The 22,438-nt window shown below is 41.1% G+C and overlaps 1 protein-coding gene across 5 annotated transcripts in view; it reads right to left on the bottom strand.

Moving 5' to 3' along the window:
- Positions 1-22,438, bottom strand: part of NOL4 (nucleolar protein 4) — a 428,227-nt gene that overhangs the window by 36,193 nt on the left and 369,596 nt on the right. For 3 of the 5 annotated variants that reach the window (XM_075353310.1, XM_075353311.1, XM_075353312.1), the window contains exons 7-9: positions 18,381-18,560; positions 16,071-16,262; positions 865-978 (exon numbers count right to left, since the gene is read on the bottom strand). In XM_075353310.1, coding sequence (XP_075209425.1) covers positions 865-978; positions 16,071-16,262; positions 18,381-18,560 — 486 coding nt within the window. The remainder of the gene's footprint in view (positions 1-864; positions 979-16,070; positions 16,263-18,380; positions 18,561-22,438) is intronic. The other 2 variants (XM_075353313.1, XM_075353314.1) reach the window with 1 other exon arrangement.

Raw genomic sequence — 22,438 nt, 5'->3', positions numbered from 1 at the left:
TAAGTAACAGGAAAGTTGCAAAATAAAGCAGTTTAAAAATAAACAAATATAACACACCAAAAGGAGAGAAAAAGCAGAAAAACTGCAAAAAAAGAGAACGCAGGTAGCCTGATTTACCTAATAGATACAGAAAATCAGCAAAATCAAAAACGCATGAAATACTTATTGTGGGAACTAATCCTTATAAAGCGCTAATCCTCCTATTGACTGATTAGCCGAACCAGATAAATTCTGCTGGTAAACATGTAGTCTCACATGAGAATCAAGCCCTTGGCACCTCCTGAATAATATCTCATAGTCCAGAGGGAATATGTAGCCAGCCAGACAAGTGATGCAGGGATATGTGATGACTATTCAGATGAATGGCAGAGTGGCTTTGGCTTATAGATTCTCTCGAGCAAGTGTGCGGGGGCTCGAGGACAGGAAGGCAAAGCCTTTATTGATATCACATTATAGATTATTCAATAGGTGACGTTATGTAGACGTATCCACTGATATATTCACATGACATGCTATATACACATCATTAATACTAACATATAGAGACGAACAATTCGATTCACTCTCTCCAGGTCTGGCATCCAAGTTGGTATTCTGTGGCAGCCGGTCTTCACTGGCGCTTATTAGGTCCCCACGGCATCATGACATCAGTGAAAGATGAATTTCATGACAACTCATTAGGCCTAGTATGTGCCGGAGGGGCCCAGAATCCGGATATTACATGCCGGGTGCAGAAGAGAAGACCGGCTGCCACAGAGGTCCAGACTGGACAGAAGACAAGGGCAGCACGAATCAAATTGCTCATCTCTACTAAGAAATGTATTATCATCGTTGGTAAAGGCAATGTACAAACACGATCCATACCTGCTGTCTGTCAAGCTTCATCCTCTTGGCGGCATTCCTACTTTCACTCTCACAGGCTGAGGCTAAGATACTTTCTGCTACAGCGGAGGTGAGGTGTGAAGGGATAGGTCGGGACTGAAAAAAAGCACATTATAGATAAAGCGGGATTAAACAGATATTAAACTTATAAGGGTTTAATGGAGACAAGACTGCATTCACTGAAATGTCACTTTACAATGCACATAACACACAACAAAACTGAAAGGGGGAAATGAATTGATGACAAAATGAAGAAACGCAGGATAAATCTTCACCTGGAATATATCACAATTCATGTTGTTCAGTGTATTATAATACAACCATGTTAAGATTACCAAAAGGTCTGCCTTATAGATGTCAAAACATACCAAGCACTTGAATGATGGGACCAAAGTACAATGTATAATTTCCACCCTGCTCTCGGATACAATGTACTAAGTAAAAAGTATAAATAATATATTCAGAGGATAGCAGCATATCCTAATTGGGTGCAAATCTCCTCCAAGAGTACTTGTTAGGCATCCTATGATCCAGACAATAAAATAAATAAAAAAAAATAAGAATCACATCCAATATGGTGAAGAAATGTGTTAGGATCCTCTGTTCTTTTCACAAATAAGTAGATATATATATATATATATATCTATATATATATATATATATATATATATATATACATATAGATATATATATATCTATATATATATATATATATATACTGTGTATGTATATATATATGTACATATATATACACACACAGTATATATATATATATATATATATATATACATACATACATATGTGTGACAACATAGTTTTCTATATGATTTTTTTCCTGTGAGAATATATCTATATATATATATATATATATATATATATATATATATACACCATATATATGTATATATTTAGATAGATACATATCTATATATGTGTTTCTCTATATACTTTTACATAGGCATTATATACTTTTCTATAACCAAGTTTTCTCTTTTATATGAGTACGAAGGGAGAGTCTGTTTTCGGATTACTGCTCTATGTCAGAGAACCAAGTATGCGGACATCAAGGTCACCAGCTGCAGACTGATACAAAGCAACGGAATGCAGATGTGATAAAAGACTGGCTATCTGTGCAAGTCAAAATTCAAGGCTCAGACGTTACATGCAAGAGACATTGCCAGAGATGGATTTGGAAAATAGGAGGTGCTGAGAGGGAGTTCCAAAATGGATACACATCACAGACTTTTTGCATATTTTTTAATATAGCCAATGGCATACATAGGTATTTTACTAAATGATTAACCCCATAACTGCTCTACAAAAGGCTTGGAAAAAAAGAAACCATGGCTCTTGTGCACCTGCTCTCAATGAGTAGGGTTCATACCAGCTATGTGTTTGGTCAGAATTCTTTTGCTAGCACTCACTGCTTTCCAATCTGAGATTTCAGCAGACATTCGCCATTATGAAGGAGGTTTCCGAAACTATGGAATTCCTCCTTGACAGTTATATCTATATATATATATATATATATATATATATACACACGGAATATCTCTATATATCTATATATGTATATATATATATATATATATATATATATCTTAGTAAGTGTACGTTCCCATCTACTGGGTGTACCCTATATTGTGGCAGAAATGCAAATGAGAATTTTCCATTTTGTGAGCAAAGCAGGGATGGACATATCATTAGTACAACCTGTACAGCCAAACAAGGACCCAAAAGGCAAGGGGGTCCGTTTCCACCTCCAAAGCAGGTGGAATTGTCCTGGACCACAAAGCATAAAACCTACAAGTTTGGTAGCTACCCAAAGGGCTAGTATAGAGGATGAAAATCTACAAGAGGAATAAACCCAGCTAGTCAAAAGCAGCATCAAGATGTGTAACCTATAAACATGACCACACCCAATTAAAGGCAATAGTCTTTATTGCACAAAAATATATATAAAAACACATAAAAAAACAAAAGGGGATATGATGTAAAAGTAAGGATGATGAGAAAAGCAAGGCACACTACAACTGGAATTATTGGCACGTCACATGATAATTCAAGGCTTATGATGAAAATAGCATAAAAGATAACGGCGCAGAAAAGTGTCTTCGTAATATCAAAAATGCATGATGACATATCTGGAAAGGACAAGTACTATGAAATGTACACAAGTAGAATATGAAAACATCTAAAGCCAAGTAAAAAGTAAGTGAAGAATGTATCTATGTTCAGTGTGAATTATACAATATAAAGTTTGGGGCCTTGCATGTGTTAACTTGTGATGCCCGACGTGCGTTTCGCCAAGGCTTCTATCACGGGCGCAAATGGCTTATACTGTATATTGATTTTGCATGGCAGCCTTTTTTTCTGTCTGTGTCCCCCAGTAGCACCCAGTACCTGAATTCAATAAATCTATATAGCAGTAACACAGTTCAAGTTTCACATATTCAATGCTCTGATATACCTTAACGGACGAAGCATGCTGTTTCATTTGTTAGTTTGCATACTTTTTCAGTCACGGGAGCTTGCACCTCTTCACATTTAACGCTTTTCCCAAGAGGTGCTAGTTATTTTTCTTTTTGCTTATTTTACCTCCATAGTTGGCTGAGCACTTACCCTATTTGTCTAAAGCTATGGTCAGACAACCATATTTGCGGTCTGAGTGCTGACCGTGTAAAAACAGACAGCACTTGCACCTAATGTTATTCAATGGGGCTGTTAAGGTGATTTGGTGTAAAGCTTAAAAAAAGGGCTTCTTTTCTGTTATTAACCATTTTTGCTACTTTCTGAGCAAAAAGTTGCAAAAAGATGTGTGGAGAACACACATAAAACTACACTGAGGGCAACTGGAGTTAAGCCAAATTTTGTGACTTCTAAGAGGTCACAATTCAGGAATCAGGCAAAAACATCTGGAATTATTAAACTCCGTCCACAAAGCAGAAAAAAAACTGACGAACCCATATAAAACAGACTTAGAAAAGATGCAAATAGAATAATGAATTGTGTTCATACAAAAAAAGGCACAAAACACACAAAACTAGACAAAAAATAGGCGCAAAGGCAATGATGAATCAAGTCTTCTGACTCTCAATTGTACAAGTATAGTCTATATAGTAGTAATGCGGGTAAATATATATATATATATATATATATATATATATATATATATATATCCCTTATTCACATGCACGGTTTTAGTTTTATAGCTCTTGGCAGATATGATGTAAAATAAAACACTAAATACAAATAAAAAAATATACAACAATTATTGTATTGGATATTTCTGATATCAGATAATCCTCAACAATGCTCTGTAAAGAAAATATCACACTTAAAATATTTGACATATCAAACAGATTTGTCAGAAGTTTTGATTATTGGGAGATCAGATGCTGCCAATCTCTAAAATGGAAATGCAGAGTGCTCAGCCTCGTGCTTTTCCTCTGACACTGAATCCTTATAGACTTTCTATTGAGCCTGTCTTCAGCTAAGCCCATCTCACCATGATCAATGGTCAAATTTCACAGGTTTGCCTGTTCCAAAAAGCATAATTACTAGGAAAGTCTTCATATATTATCCGCCCAAAGCCTAATTACTCATGGAGACTGGGTCCCGCCTCGGTTATGTTGGGTCAACTTCCATTTCCGGAAGTTGATGTGACATCACCAGACATCAGAGGTCACTGAAGCCGGGGGTCACGTGATGGGGGATGAGTGGACAGTGGATAACAGAAAGTATTTAGAAAAAGCCTTCTGTTTCAGCTTTACATTGATATGGCCACTATGTTTTGTTGTGGACCACATCTTTAAATACTTCTATAGCTGTGACAGTCAAGACAAAACAATCACTGATCTCGGGGAGACCAGCCAGAGAAAACACTGCCGGCAGCCAACAAAGGCGCTCAAAACAGTGAAATCCTAGGTGCATTGCCCCCTGTGAAGTATGCAAATCAAAAACGTTTGTGGAGCCTCTGTTAGGAGTCTCGACACAGAACTAGCCAGATATGTCCCCGGGAAGGACCTAGCCAAGGAATGGCTCTTGCTCCCACCTAGCCAGAATCCTACTCCACACTGATGAGGGGCAACACCCCGAAACAGCTGTCTGTGGATGGATACCTGGCCTGGTATTTCCCTTGTCATATCTTTAAACTCGTCAAAGAGTTGGATATTGACTAAAAGGGTAACTTAATATGGTGGTTATGGTGGTCTAAAAAGAGCCACTCCTTGGCTAGGTCCTTCCTGGAGGGATATCTGGCAAGTTCTGTGTCGAGACTCCTAACAGAGGCTCCACAAACCTTTTTTGATTTGCATCGCTGTGACAGTGTCATTTAAAGGGGTTGGCTTCCATTATACTGATCATAAAATGTAATAATATTTGCAATATACAGGCTGTTAAATAAACGATCCAGTGAAAAAGTATAAACGTTTTTCATATTTATGGTTCCATGTGGTGTTCACAGACTATTTCCGTGTGTAGCATGGGTGGACGTATCATTGGCACAACCTGTGCAGACGCATAGGGGCCCTAGAAGTAAAGGGGGCCCATTTCTACTTCTGAAGATGGAAAAAGGGGCATTTTTAGGAGTTACTGCACTGAAGAGGGCCCATATTTTGTTGTTGCACAGAGGCCATTTTCTGTCTGTGTCCGCCAGTGATGGTAGGTTCATTCAGTGAGTGGAAGTCTGGCGGACACGCATGCTCAGTCCTTCACCTCGCAGCCAGGTTTGTGGAGTGATTCACTGCTCACCGAAAGCCGTCAATAGAAATATCTTGTAGGTCAGACGGTTACGTCTGTTGGCTGATCACTGGTGGTGATTATAAACACCAGGTGGCGCCATACTATGTATGAAAATGTAATAATAACTCTTTGCGGGATCGTTATTTTAACAGCGTGTAAATTGCTAATTTTTTTATGATCTATATACACAAATGGAAACTCCTCTCCAATAATTAGCACCTTGTGACATGTAATGCATGATTATTGAATGTCATCTCTCAGCAGTGACCCCGGTGTATAACTATGTCACATAACACAAAAACCTGCGCATTCTCCAGTTCTCATTTATTTTTAATCCTGCTCAAAACTATTAAGAATTCAATGATTTTCTCCATTATTACAGGGTCATAGACATTGATGCGCCATTGCATGACATACAAACAGAAGAATAGATACATTCACATACCACAGCTAATACTCTGCGGAAAAATTACTGAGTGAAAATGTATTTGAGAAATAATGACCATCAATGTGAAGTGCTGTTGTGTAAGATTGGCTTTCTTTTCTTTCTGAAATCACCTTGCTGGAACGTTAGGAGAAGTAATATTTAGCTAGGGATAATTTCAGGTTAAATCACGTCAATTAATACACAGCCAGAGGACTGCGATGTTTTATGGGTTTTATCACAGTAAAATATATTGAGCACAAAGACAAACGCTCACATATGTGTTTATTGTGGTTAATAATATTACAGATTATGCCCTTAAACAAAAGCTACAATGCACTTTCATAATCACATTAAGCTGATCTCACAATAATCACTATGAAGGCTGCTATCCATTAATACGCCGAACGTGGGATGAAAATGAATGGAAAATATGAATCCCTTCGTCTTGTCTCATGGTATGCAGTAATGGCAAAACTGTAGTCAGTATTACGGCAGCACATAGCAGTTAGTGCAGCCATGATCACTGTACCAACCACATACTATGGAGAAATTAAGTATTTGATCCACTGCCGATTTTGCAAGTTTTCCCACCTAGAAAGAATGGAGAGGTCTGTAATTTTCACTGTTGGTACACTTCAACTGTGACAGACAGAATAAAAAAATACAGCAAATGACATTGTATGATTTTTAAATAATTAATTTGCATTTTATTGCATGAAATAAGTATTTGATCACCTACCAACCAGCAAGAATTCTGGCTCTCACAGACCTGTGATTTTTCTTTCAAGAAGCCCTCCTGCTCTGCACTCATTACCTGTGTTAATTACACCTGTTTGAACTCATTGCCTGTATAAAAGACACCTGTTTACACACACAATTAATCACACTCCAACCTTTCCACCATGGCCAAGACCAAAGAGCTGTCTAAGGACACCAGGGACAAAACTGTAGTCCTGCACAATGCTGGGATGGGCTACAATAGGACAATAGGCAAGTAGCTTGGTGAGAAGGCAACAACTGTTGGAGCAACTTCTAGAACATGGAAGAATTAAAAGATGACTGTCAATCTTACTCGGTCTGGGGCTCCATGTAAGATCTTGCCTCATAGGGTAAGGATGAGTCTTAGAAAAGTATGCAATCAGCCGATAATTACACAGGAGGCCCTGGTTAATGACCTGAAGAGAGCTGGGACAACAGACTCAAAGATTACCATTAGTAATACACTACGCCGTCATGGATTAAAATCCTTCAGGGCATGCAAGGTCTCCCTGCTCACACCAACACATATCCAGGCCCGTTTGAAGCTTGCCATCTGGATGATCTAGAGGAGGCATGGGAAAAGGTCATGTGGTCAGATGAGACCAAAATAGAACTTTTTGGTATCAACTCCACTCGCCGTGTTTAGAGGAAGAAGAAGTATGAGTACAACCCTAGAGCACGGTCCCAACCGTAAAGCGTGAGGGTGGAAATATTCTTTGGGGGTGTTTGTGTGCAAAGGTGATAGGACGGCTGCACTGTATTGAAAGGAGGATGCATTGGGTCATATATAGCAAGATTTTGGCCAACAACCCCCTTCCCTCAGTAAGAGCATTGAAGATGGGTTGTGGCTGGGTCTTCCAGCATGACAACCTGAAAAACACAGCCAGGATAACTAAAGAGTGAGAATTCTACTAAGAAGAATTTCAAGGTCCTGGAGTGGCCTAGCCAGTCTCCAGACCTGAACCCAATAGAAATCTTTGGAGGGAAGTGAAACACAATGTTGTCCAACGACAGTCCAGAAACCTGAGAGATCTGGAGAAGATCTGTATGGAGGAGTGGGCCAAAATCCCTGCTGCAGTGTGTGCAAACTTCATCAAGAACTACAGGAAACTTCTGACCTCTGTAATTGCAAACAAAGATTTCTGTACCAAATATTAAGTTCTGTTTTTCTATTGTATCAAATACATATTTCATGCAATAAAAGGCAAATTACTTAATCATACAATGAGATTTTCTGGATTTTTTTGGGATTCTGTCAGTCAGAGTTAAAGTGTACCTGCGATAAAAATTACAGACCTCTCCATTCTTTGTAGGTGGAAAAACTTGCAAAATCGGCAGTGTACCAAATACTTATTTTCCCAATGTAGTACAAGCTGTGTGGGTGCACGCCCAACCTTATTCTTTTTATGACCTTCTCTAGTCTAAATATAACTGAGACTGCTCCTTTTGTGTATGTCTTATATGCTAAACTACTCCTTCACCCACTCTGATATGAGTCAGATTGGTCCTTTTTAAGCTGTCTAATGTGCCAAACAATTCATTCATCAATTTTTTTTTATAAAAGGCTTTGTTCATACTTGCATTCAAAGGCTTCGTTGCATATTTCGTCATTTTTACTATATGTAAAACCGTAGCCTGCTGTGCTATTATTTTTTTTTTAGTAAAATTGCTAACTCTGTAACAGAAACCCAGCAGACCCCCATGATAATGAATAGGGACATTGCTATGTGAGTAATCTATTATAATACATGAACTCTATCTTTCAGTTCCTAATGTAAGAGAAAAAATGAAGCTCCAAACTTTAGATCAAACCCAGCCGAACAGACCGTCCTTATTAGTTGCTTTCAACGCTAAACTAGTTTTTGTTACCATCTTTTTACGTGCACACTATTCATTCACCAGTTGTACCATTTGCCACACCATCTGCCATTACATTCCAGCTATATTATGTGCTAAAATACTTCTTTACCAACTATGTGCTACCATACTACTCATTCACCATCTTTACTATGTGCTACATCACTCTTTTACTACTCCACTATGTGCCAGACCATTCATTCATTGGCAGACATATTTGCCAAACCACTGCTTCCCCAGCTATGTTATGAGTCAGACCACTTTATCCATCTATCCTATGTGTGAAATAATTTTTTTACCAGCTTTACTATGTGCCAATCACTCCTTGTTTAGCTTCCTTTGCAACCAACTACTTATTCACCAACTTTCCTATGTATAAGGTAATTCCTTATCTATCTACCAGACCATTCATTCCCCGTGATGTCTTACCACTCCTTCACCAGCTCCACTATGTACGCTTTACACGCTGCAACATCGCTAGCAATGTCGCTAGCGATTGCACCCGCACCCGTCGTGCGTGCGTCACGGGCAAATCGCAGCCCGTGGCGAACAATATCGCCAGTACGCGTCACACATACCTACCTTCCTAAAGACGTCGCTGTGGCCGGCAAACAAACTCTTTTTTTAAGGGGGCGGTTCATGCGGCGTCACAGCGACGTGTCACAGCGACGTTACACAGCGGGCCACTAATAGAAGCGGAGGGGCGGAGAGCAGCCGCATTAACGTCACTCTCACCTCGTTGCTGGAGGACGCAGGAACACTGTTGTTCGTCGTTCGCGGAGTGTCTTACGTAGCAATGTGTGCTGCCTCACTAACGACGAACAACATGCGTCCAAAATGAGCAATGATATTTGGGAAAGGAACGACGTGTCAACAATCAACGATTTTTGCCGTGTTTCGGATCGTTAGCGGTCGCTCGTAGGTGTGACACGCAACGACATCGCTAACGACGCCGGATGTGCGTCACGTATTCCGTGACCCCAGCGATATCTCGTTAGCGATGTTGTTGCGTGTAACGGGACCTTAAGGAGGAAAACACATGGTTAATTTGCTGGTTGGGACACTGCCCTTGATGACTCTAAATGGGAGAGATCACATGACCTTTCTCCATCCAAGTAAAAAGGTCTCATGATGCTAAGCATCTCTAATCCGATTTTGATCAGAGTGGAATACGTTTTTCTGGGATGTAGAGAAGAATAAAAAAATCTCAATTTTCTCCATTATATCAGTCTGTAAAAATTGGACCGCACTCACATGTCATCCAAGTGTGGTCCAATTTTTTTCACGGACCCATCTTATTGAATGATCGAGGAAAAAATTGGACAAGTGCATTGTCTCATTGAATAACATTGGTCCGAGTGCAAGCTGATGTTTTGTTGGATCATACTTGGATCGAAAATAAGGTCATCTGCACAAGCCCATATGATAACTGCTGAGCTGGTTATGAAGGATCCTTGTGACTAAACCATCTCTCAGCTTGCACCCAGTAAGCAGAGCTCTGCTCTTTTTTATTCACATTCCATACTTTTGAGGCTATATGCACGCGTTGCGTATTTGCATGCAGTTACGCTGCGTATTGCACTGCAGCGTAACTGCATGCGTCCTGCGTCCCCAGCACAAACTATAAAGATTGTGCATAATCCATGCGCACGTTGAGTTTTAGAACGCAGCGATTTGCATGCTGCCAAATCGCTGCTTTCTAAAAAGCAACATGTCACTTCTTTCGTGCGCTTTGGATGCAGGTCCCGCTCTGTCTATGGTGGGGGCTGCATCCAGAGGCTTTTTTCACTGCATTCATTACGCAGTGTTTCTGCAGCGATTTGAAGCGCACGTGTGCTGTTCAAATTGCTGCAGAAATTTCTGCAGGGACACAACGCAACGTGGGCACATAGCCTAAAGATGTTTCAATAAAGTATCTCTAATCAATACCAGACCACTGTATCTCAGTTATCTTATCAGTCAGACCATATGTTCACTATGTTATAAAAAGCTGAAATTGAAAGATTAATATTAGCTAATCAATGTTTAACTAAAAAGTTATAGAATTGTTTTTTGACACATCATCCCCCATTCATACCAATTTACCATACTTACATTTTGTAACATACAGTTATGTATTGTTGCTGACCAAATGCATTCCTCCACAGCCACAATGTAAATAATTTTGATTGGCTACTTAAAGGGAACCTGTCTCCAGATTTGTTGACTATGAGCTGTGGCCACCACCAGTGGACTCTTATATACAGGATTGTAACATGTCTCCGTTCTCCGGGTCTGGCGCCTCCTCTTTCGGCCATCTTTGTCCTTCTTCTGAAGCCTGGGTGCATGACACCTTTTACGTCATCCACGCTAACCGGCATTGAGGTACCACACAGACACACTACAATAGTTTGATCTGCGTTCAGGGCAAATCAAAGTGCAACTGTGCAGAACCTCAATGCCGGCCTGTGTGCATGATGTAGGACGCGTCATGCACCCAGGCTTCAGAAGAAGGAAGACAAAGAGGAGGCGCCGGACCTGGAGAATGGAGAAACCCATCCGACCAGTCTGCATTGAACCGCCCGTTTAGGTGAGCATTATAAAGTGATTTTTACGTTCTACACAGTGGCCTGGGTTCTTATATACAGCATGTTGCGAATATTCGATGCGCAATGTTAGTCTATGGGAAGCCCGAATAGTTGCTATTCGTCAACTATTCGGGTTTCCCATAGACTTAAATTGCGCATCGAATATTCGCAAATCGGCGAATAGTGGCGACCTATTCAGTGAATATGGGCGTTGCCGAATATTTGCAGTATTCGATCATCCCGAATAGTCACTAAATCTGGTGACAGGTTCCCTTTAATTCCATGATAGTGCAGAGCCAGGGTTGGACCAGCCAGAAAAACGGAGAATCATCCAGTGAGCCCTGGGTTCTAGGTGGGTCCCTGAACAGGGGTAAAAAAAATGTTTTTTACAGAATGTGCATGCTCAAACGCACATTTAGTTGATAGGTACTGCAGTGCAGAAAGCCACCGCCTTCCTACACCACAATAGTTAGAATGACTGCCGGCATATCAGAGACATCTCTGCCATGCTTTGCTCTGTCCATATGCACTGGATATAGAGCAACAAAAGGACACCAGCAGGAGTGCTGACAGATGAGAAGAATCTATTTTTTCCTGTGTTGCTGAAGAGCAGCAGGATTAAATAAAGTGGCTATGATGTGGGACATTATTACAGGAAGGGGCCCAGAATGCAGGACATTATTACAGAATGGGGGGACATTATTAAAGAAGGGGGCTAGGATGGAGGACATTATTACAGGATGGGGGCCAGAATGAGTGACATTTACTGCATGGGGGCCAGAATGAGGAACTTGAATTTTTAGTTTATGGTACCATGTGGGGGACATAATTACTATAGGGGCCAATAGAGGACATTATTACTGCTGTAATATCTTTTACTTTTGAGGATACTGTTCCTTCCATGGGGGAACAAAAGGGAGGTCCTGTTACTGCGCAGGGAGGCATTATGTGGCACTTTGTTCAACATCTGGACAGTGTAAAAGTTGCAGAAAATGTGAGGAATCTGCTCTACAACAGATCAGCTATAGATGTTTGTGTGTTACTTTCTGCAGGAACAAGTCCTGGGTGGAAGAAGTTATAATGGTTTGCACTAGATGAAGAAGAAACGTGAAGATGAATGACTTTAACCAAAGACAATACTAGTAAGTCACTGTATTACCTGTATACTTAAACTAAACACTACATTCAGAGTTCCTGTGTTTAATGTCACTGGTGGTAATACTAATGTTATTAATATTGTGGTTTTTATTAATAATCAGTATTCTAGTATTCGGTCACTATGTGGTGGTAATATGTGGTCTGTTCATGGTGTGGTGGTATTTATTTCTTGTATGTGGTATTTTTGGTCTTGGTATACTGGATTGTGTTGTGTATGGAGATCAATTGTTCTCTCCGATATCAGTAAGGAGAAGATTCTTTATTTCCTTTAGAGATTAAATACCTGGTAGTTTAACCCATTCCATATTGTTACACAGTGACAAAGGTGCACTTACAGGAGTTCTCTGGTGAAAACAAGTAATCACTTCTCCACAGGATAATTTATTGATTGGTGGGGAGCCAACTGCTGGGACCCTTACTGATCCGCAGAATGTTAAACTTTTATCCCCATTAGAATGGAGCTCATGTTCAAATCAACCACTCAGCCGTTCCGTGAGTGGATGCCTAGCACTGCACTTGGCTTTTTCTGCCAGCCCCAACGAGGATAAATGGAGTGGCAGTCAGACATTTCACCTGCCGTTCTATTATAAAATTAGGATAAAAGTGCCCTGTCAAGCATAAACGTTCCCACTGTAATGATCAGTGCAGCTCCCAATGGTCAGGCCCCCACCGATCAATATGTTATCACCTATCCTATGGATAGGTGATAAGTTGTGTTCACCAAAGAACCACCAGCATCTTATAGATGACCTTTGTGGGATTTGAACCCAGGACTCTGACGCTTTAAGGCTACAGAGCTAACCACTGAGCTACCATTCAACCTGGAGCGAGGGGAGGTAGAGGTGAGTGAGACATCCCAACAATGGCTTAACTCCCCTGAGAACTAAAAATCCTGGCATGTTGAAATCCAACTGCCCAATCTTTTCCTTCCATAACATCTGCCACATTATATGGTTGGGCAGTATTGACAAAGAGGCCATCTTCTGCTAAAATTATTCTAATATTAATGCCCAGGTTAAAATGTTTCTTGATCCCATATTCTTGGAGGCAATGTCCTCCCCAGATCTTGAATATCAGGCTGCATAAGAATTTTGTCCTTCTCGTAATTTTACTTTTGCAAATAACCCAGCGCGGCGTAAAACTTTAGCCAATCTAGGGTCAACGAATTCTCCTGTACTGACTTCTTTTTCTTGTGTTGTGGAGAAATTTATTAGAAAAAAGTGAGCAGATCTTAGTTGCCAAAAATATGTCAGCCTTCAGTCCGGTACCAATCACTCAGCTGATAGATACATGGGTGATGTTTAGACAGGGCAGACACTAACTGTAGTTGTATATTCCTTTACAACTAAGCAATCAAGTAAATAGGGAGTAAGCACCGTATCCGGGGCACAGAATACCATTATTTTCAAATAACCTCACTTTCACAGCATGTCCTCACAGGAAAATTATAGCTGAAAGGTTTTAAAAATAGGATGACTGTAGAAATATGTCCTTATCTAAACCTCTTTTACCACCGCAGTTACCATGCATTGAGAGCAAAGCTTTGTCACAGGAAAATCTATTTTATTCTATTTGTTTTAATATAATTTTTAAAGTACATTTCAATTAGTCCGTTCAGTAGCTTAGATGATAATTGATTGACAGAAATTAGAAAAGTCATCACTGGTGCATTAACAATATAAAGAGCCATCCAGGTTAAAAAGGGCTAAAACATGACAATATTTCATAGCATATTTGCTAACACCAGCAAAAAAAATCCAATTCCAGATACACACAGCGCTGGAGCTAGAGACAGATTTCCTTTACATAATGGCCACCATAGAGCTTCATACCCCTACTCTGTCACCTTCTGTATACTAAATGTTGGATAAAATGACACTATTTTATTTCATGATAGTAATGAACCTGCAACATCGTTTAGCAAGTCTTGGTCTTAAAGAGGTGGTTCACTAGTTAGTTTTCCCTATTCAAATGATTTTTATTAGGTTTTGTAGTTAACAAATCTTGAAATCATGCGTTACAAAATTTAAGGACATATAGATAGTAATAACAAGGTTAAGAAAATGCACATATTTTGGCATATTTTGACCCTCCAGTTTGTTAGTGTTAGTTTTCCAAGCCACATCGATATAGCGTTGAGAAACAAGGCTTCACTCAGATACCTTGTGTTGCCAATAGTGCCAGTGAGTGGCGCTATTGCGGTCCGCTCACCCACTTCACGTGACCACTGGGCTCCGTGACCTCTGATCTCTGGTGATCGTCCAGTTTACCTGACATCATGAAGGTGGGACCCCATCTCTGTGAGAGACTGGGCTGTGGTCGGGGGTTCATCGCTCGTCACAGCCGAGTATTGTGGCGCTCTGCAGTGAAGGAGAGAGTGCGCAAGATGCTGGGCTGTGAAGCTGGGCTGTGATCAGCAATGAAACGCCACCCAGAATCCAGTCACTCACGGAGACTGAGGCCGGCCTCCGTGGTGTCAGATCAACTGAAAGTTAACGTGACATCACTGGACATCAGAGATTATGGGGATGAGCAGACCACAATAGCACTGCTCAGAGGCACTATTGCCAACAGAAGGTATTTGAGAGAAGCCTTCTTTCTCAACGCTATATCAATGTGGCCAGTAATGCTATCTAGTGAACCACCATCTCCACATGCCTCCAATTCATGGCATTAGAAAGAAAAAAAACAGGCCAAGCTTAACCATATCCATGCTATGGAGCTATTCTCTCCTGAAGTCTTAACTTATAGGAAAATATCTCCATAATACATGAAACCTGTGCTCTTCGCATTGCTTTAGGATGCAGAAAATTCCAAAAGTGATTCATTAACATGGCTTATATTAACTAATAAAGATAGTATTAAAGCTTAGAGCCTCAAAGCAAGTTTTGTATAATCTGCAAATGTATGAATTTTCATTTGGATCAAACTATACTGGAACATGTAATGCACAATACAATTCTCTATAGCAACATGTGAAATGAATGTATCACCAGATGAAGGGCATGCTTGACCCATCCGCCCAACTCATATAATTTTCCTCCCTTACAAGACTAAAGTCATGTACGCTCGAAACCTTTTACTGGAAACAATTCATTTTCTGCTTGATGATTCCCTTTATCTACAATATGAATTGTTTACTCGTACTATTAGACCTGACAATTTATGCATGACCGGTGGTACGAGACCAAAGAAAAGCACAAGTATATGATTTTGATACTGGAAATGAATATGCTAAACTAGTTGTTTGTCAAAGAATAAAACAGAAAAATAAGATTGAAAGAATTAAATCAGGATCAAGAAATGAATCGGTGAAAATAATGACTCAGGCTTCAAAATGAAATGGAAGTCCCCTAATGCATGGAGCCCCCGCTCATAAACCCCCTGCTTTTCTTCTCTAGATCTTCTCTCTTAAGGCTAAGCCCATCCTTTCTATGTGCCCCTGTAGGGCATTAACTTAACTAACGCTTTTTTAAGGGCCCCGGTAAATGATAAGAAACAGGCTTATTTTACTTAAGGAACAAATGGGGAAAAATTCAGGAATGATGAGAGGATTACAAAAATGTTTTAACTAATAGAACCAGAGGGGTAAAATAAAGACACTAAGATGAAAACCAAATAGTGTCATGGAATTACATATGGGGTTTTGATGGGCTTGATTTTACGTCAAAACTCACCATCTCAAAACCACTTCTTTTCATCCGCCTGCAGGACTTGAGGTAAGTGCGTATGCGTTTTCTGGCACGCTCTTGATACTCAGGGAATTGTCGCCTGCATGAGTCAATGATTGCCTGGATCTTTTCTTTGGGCTGTTTAGAGATAGGGACCATTCGGTCCAAGTTTTCATCTACAAACAGCCTGACAAACATCTGTTGGTAAGAGGGAGACAGAGGAGAAGGGGTTGGAGGACTGCTCTTGTCTCTCATCTTACTACCATAGATTCTTGATCGGAATAGATACGTTGATATGAGAAGAAGATGGTTGGTAAAAAAAAGAAGCATCATCCTAGGCCAAATAATTCCTTACGAAGATATCTCAACGCAGCAGGTAGAAACAAAAGGATTAACATTGGAAAAACATAGAAATATCCCATGGAAAAATGGAGCAAACATTGCTTTACAGTATCACACTTTCTGTTTCTCTATAAGTTAAAGCAAAGCAAACATTCATAATACATAAAACATATAGAACAAGCAGCACAACACAAAGCTCTAGTCTAGTTATTATCACCGGGAGTCTCTAAAGCAAATAAAAGAAAGGAAATTACCGCAAAAAGCATAAAACATAACATAGTGGATACAACTCAATGAAGAAGTCATCTAAACACTTAGACGAGCTCAGACACAACTTGGAAAAATCATATTTCAAAAATTATTTACATACTGTACATATTGTTTTTACTTGGCGAATAGTTAAATCAAAATTAGTTTGGAAATGACTATATAATCACTGAAAATGAATCACACAAGTACCTAATCTACGAAAATTGTAACTGTAATAATATAGCTAAACTGAAATGATCAAGCAACAGTGTATTTTACAGGATTTTCTAGAATACTTTGGTGGAAAATGCTTAAAAAATAAAATACTACTAAATCCATTGTCATCAATATCTTCCTTGGTTGCTGAAATTAATTTCTAAGCCAACTTAGTCCACAGTCTAAGGCGGGCTTTGCACACTACGACATCGCAGGTGCGAAGTCGGTGGGGTCAAATCGAAAGTGACGCACATCCGGCGTCACTTGCGATGTCGTAGTGTGTAAATCCTAGATGATACGATGAACGAGCGCAAAATCGTCGTCATCGTATCATCGCTGCAGCCTCCGACATTTCCATAATGCCGGGGGAGCGACAGGTGCGATGTAGTTCCTCGCTCCTGCGGCAGCACACATCGCTGTGTGTGAAGCCGCAGGAGCGAGGAACTTCACCTTACCTGCCTCCCGGCTGCAATGAGAAGGACGGAGGTGGGCGGGATGTTTACATCCTGCTCATTTCCGCCCCTCCACTTCAATTGGCCGCCTGCCGTGTGACGTCACTGTGACGCCGCACGACCCGCCCCCTAAGGAAGGAGGCGGGTCGCCGGCCAGAGGGACGTCGCACGGCAGGTATGTGCGTGTAAAGCTGCCGTAGCGATAATAATCGCTACGGCAGCTTTCACTATATATCGAACGTGCGACGGGGGCGGGACTATCGCTGCAGCATCGGTAACACATTGTTACCGATGTTGCAACGTGCAAAGCCCGCCTAAGGCTATGTGCGCACTAGAAATGTGAAGTTTCTCAAGAAAATTTCTTGAGAAACTTCTGGGAGTGAAAGATTTCCGGACCTCCGGAAAAAATCCGCACCAAATCCGTATGCGGATTTGCTGCGGATTTGCCGCGGAATAGCCGCGATTTTGCCGCGATTTTCCCGCGGGTGGTTCCCTGCGGATTTTGCAGGCTGTACTGCCGAAATCCGCAGGGTACCTGCGGAAATAATGGACATGTTCATTTTCTCAAGAAAGTTTCTCGAGAAATTCTTCTCAAGGAAATTTCTTGAGAAAAATCCGCACAAGTGCGCACAGCTATTTTTTTTTTCCATAGAATTTGCTGGGAAATGTCTGCACAAAGATTGCAGACATTTCTCAAGAAATTTCCGCGGCAAGTCCGCGGGTAAATCCGCGGGTAAAAAGGTCTAGTGCGCACAGAGCCTAAATGTGGAAAAATTGAAACGCATTCTGTCAAAATAACAGAAAGGTCATTTACACAAAAATATGTTTTACGGGAAAGTCTAAAGAATTCAACAAACATCAATATATTTTATGGATAAGAAAATGATGTAATATAAAGCAGAATATGACTATTGGCAACAAACTCCCAAAGTCATCTGTCCCTTGTGGCCAATAAGTTGAACAAAATAAAAAGAAATGTAACCTATAAGCAAAACCATGGTGGGAACCTAGCGGAGATATTTGTTCTTCAGGCTTGCTTGTCACAATGATCACTTACATTAAAAGCTTTCAGGCGTTCTGCCTCCACTCCGTCTGCTTCAGTTGCCTTCTCAACATCCTCATGGTCATCGTGGTCATCTTCATCTTCGTCACCCCGATTCAAAGATAAATCTTCACCACAACCACCTACACTTTCATTTTTTCCAGAGTCATAGCTGGAGTAGCTATGTGCTGGAGACTGAGAAAAGAAGAAGCTGCATCAGTTGACATAAATTATTTGCTAATCAATAAATGAAACAAAAAGACATAAATAATAAAATAGTAAAAGTTTCAGATAACCAAACATGATTTATTTTAACTTTTTCTCTTTGGCAATAGTATCTCTTGTTTTATTTTCATCTAGCTCACACAGACCTTCTCATATAATTAATTTAAGAATTTGTAAAAGAGATCAACCACCTGGCTTTTCATATATAAACTAAATCCAGTGCTATACTGGCGCTATCATGCTGATTCTAAACATACCTTTAGTTGTGATATCGGATGTATAGATTTTGAAATACAGGCAAGTAAAGTTCGTGAAATACACTGTTACTTGATTGATAGGTGCTGCAGAATATCTAATAGGTGGGTCGGATCTTGCTAGTTATTCCCGCCCCTGTCTGCTGCCTGTCCTTCCTCCCCCTGATCTCTGTTGTTACAGGGTGAGGAAGGACAGTGTGAGGAAGGACAGGCAGGCAGACAAGGGCGGGAATAACTAGCAAGTCCCGACCCACCTATTAGATATTCCGCAGTACTTATCAATCAAGTAACAGTGCAATTCACAAACTTTACTTCTCTATATTTCAAAAAGTATACATCCGATCTCACAACTAAAGGTATGTTTATAATCAGCATGATAGCACCAGTATAGCACCGGATTTAGTTTATATATGAAAATCCTGGTGGTTAGTCCTCTTTAAACCTTGTATTAATTTAAGTTTATAAGCTTGTAATAATAGTTTGTAAAATTAATTATGTCAAATTGGACCATACTAAACATAATAACTTAAATTTAATAAAATTTATTTAGCTTTTAGAATAATTTGACATGGGGCGCAGTAAAAGTTCATGTCACCCTACAATAAGCTGATGAACACTCACGATACTCATGGCTTCATATTGAGTACAATACAACGTAGTGACTAATAATTTGTGAATAGAGAAATTCCTATCTATTAATAAAATAATACTTTTTTATGGCACTGAGTTAATTTGTTTTCTATTCTTTTATATAGTACTATACTCTACATATTTATGGGAAATCATATGTGGTTGCACATGAATGAACTTTGTAAATGATCTCAAGCTAGTGTATTATATGCGGGTGCAATAAATATAACTCTGATCCCTACCACTGTGATCACAATGATAAGCAGTTACTTCCCCAGTGAATCTCTGCCTCCTACCAGCCATTAAATACAATTGCTTCTATTTAGGCTATGTGTCCACAGTAGAATGTACCTGCGGATTTTTCTGCATGAAAATCCGCGACTTTCGCGGCAAATCCGCACCTTATTTTTGCCGCGGATTGTGATGCGGATTTTTTTTTTCCCCATTCTATACCCAAAATCCGCACCAAAATCCGCAACAATAATTGACATGCTGCAGATTTTTCCGGATCAAAATCCGTGGCAAATCCGCCGCGGAAAAATCCGCAGCATGGACACAGCATTTCCAAAATGCCATTGAAATGGCTTGGAAGTGCCGCTGCTGCAGATTTTCGGAAAATCCACGGTAAATCCGCGGCAAATCCACGGCAAAATCCACGGTAAATCCGCAGCGTGGGCACATAGCCTTAAGGTAACTCTGGTCTTAGCTGTGTGCGAACCGTAAGACAGGATGTTAGAGCACACAACAGCTTCAGGCTTATGCTGCATGGACTGTGTTCATCGACAGCAGATCACACTATTAATTGTTAGAGTATGGTAATACCATATTGAGTGACCTCTTTGGTTTGTTTGTGTCACTTTTCCCTACAGCATATCCTCCATGTTGTGATAATAAAGATAATGGTTGTTGTATGTCCCAAGTAAAACAGTTCATTCTCCTTTTTGAGTTCTTAATGATTCTACTGAAAGCTAAAATCTGCAACATTGAATGCATCACATGTTAATACAGAAAAGGTGTCTATCAGCACTAATAATCTGGGCATCTGAAGAATAAATACTTAACTACACACAATATTATTTAGGTAGCCTTTCCACAATTACATTCAGATATTATAGGATAGTATTATTTGTGCATTAAACAGTACATCAAAAGGCGAGGCATCAATGGAACTACACTGTAAAAACCTAAGGCTCCACTTACGTTGGCCAAGAATTGGATCAACCAAGCAAAACATTCCTTCATGGGGTGAATTGATTTTAAAGCTTGCTTAAAAATCATCATTGTCAGCAACACATCATCTTGTGTAAACAGGACATGTGCTACCAAGAACAACAGTATTCTGTGCACACAGAATGATTGTATTGCAGATAGTCTGACTAAATCAGCTATCAGCTTTCATCTAACCAATTGGTGATCATTTGACAGCCATGATCGCATTGTCTAAATGCAGCATTAAGGCCACGTCACACTAAGCAACATTGCTAGCAACATCGCTGCTAAGGAACAACTTTTGTGACGTAGCAGCGATGTTGCTAGCAATGTTGCTGTGTGTGACATCCAGCAACAACCTGGCCCCTGCTGTGAGGTCGTTGGTTGTTGCTGAATGTCCTGGGCCATTTTTTAGTTGTTGCTCTCCCGCTGTGAAGCACAGATCGCTGTGTGTGACAGCAACAGAGCAACAACTAAATGTGCAGGCAGCAGGAGTCGGCTTCTGCGGACGCTGGTAAACAATGTAAACATCGGGTAACCAAGAAGCCCTTTCCTTGGTTACCCGATATTTACCTTCGTTACCAGCGTCCGCCGCTCTCAGCTGTCAGTGCCGGCTCCCTGCTCTCTGCACACGTAGCTGGAGTACACATCGGGTAATTAACCCGATGTGTACTGTGGCTATGTGTGCAGGCAGCAGGGAGCCGGCACTGGCAGTGTGAGAGCGGCGGACGCTGGTAACGAAGGTAAATATCGGGTAACCAAGCTAAGGGCTTCTTGGTTACCCGATGTTTACCGTGGTTACCAGCGTCCGCAGAAGCCGGCTCCTGCTGCCTGCACACGTAGCAGAGTACACATCGGGTAATTAACCCGATGTGTACTGTGGCTAGGTGTGCAGGGAGCCAGCGCTAAGCGGTGTGCGCTGGTAACCAAGGTAAATATCGGGTAACCAACCCGATATTTACCTTAAGGCCGCTTTACACGCTGCGATATCGGTACCGATGTCGCTAGCGTGGGTACTCGCCCCCATCTGTTGTGCGACATGGGCAAATCGCTGCCCGTGCCGCACAACATCGCCCAGACCTGTCACACATACTTACCTGCCCGGCGACGTCGCTGTGACCGGCGAACCGCCTCCTTTCTAAGGGGGCGGTTCGTTTAGCATCACAGCGACGTCACAGCTGCGTCACTGAACCGCCGCCCAATAAATTAGAAGCGGAGGGTTGGAGATGAGTGGAACGTAACATCCCGCCCACCTCCTACCTTCCGCATAGCGGCCGGGAGGCAGGTAAGGAGAGCTTCCTCGTTCCTGCGGTGTCACACGGAGCCATGTGTGCTGCCGCAGGAACGAGGAACAACCTCGTTACTACTGCAGTAACGATTTTTGAGAATGGATCCCCATGTCACCGATGAGCGATTTTGCACGTTTTTGCAACGATGTAAAATCGCTCATAGGTGTCACACGCAACGGCATCGCTAATGCGGCCAGATGTGCGTCACCAATTCCGTGACCCCAACGAGTTCGCATTAGCGATGTCGTAGCGTGTAAAGCCCCCTTTAGTTACCAAGCGCAGCATCGCTTCCACGCGGCGCTGGGGGCTGGTCACTGGTTGCTGGTGAGATCTGCCCGTGTGACAGCTCACCAGCAACCCGTGTAGCAACGCTCCAGCGATCCCTGCCAGGTCAGGTTGCTGGTGGGATCGCTGGAGCGTCGTTTTGTGTGACATCTCACCAGCGACCTCCTAGCAACTTACCAGC

The sequence above is a fragment of the Anomaloglossus baeobatrachus genome, chromosome 6, assembly GCF_048569485.1.
Source record: "Anomaloglossus baeobatrachus isolate aAnoBae1 chromosome 6, aAnoBae1.hap1, whole genome shotgun sequence".
NCBI lineage: Eukaryota > Metazoa > Chordata > Amphibia > Anura > Aromobatidae > Anomaloglossus > Anomaloglossus baeobatrachus.
Note: the sequence above shows the minus strand (reverse complement) of the source record. Positions and strands in the feature narration are given on the sequence as shown.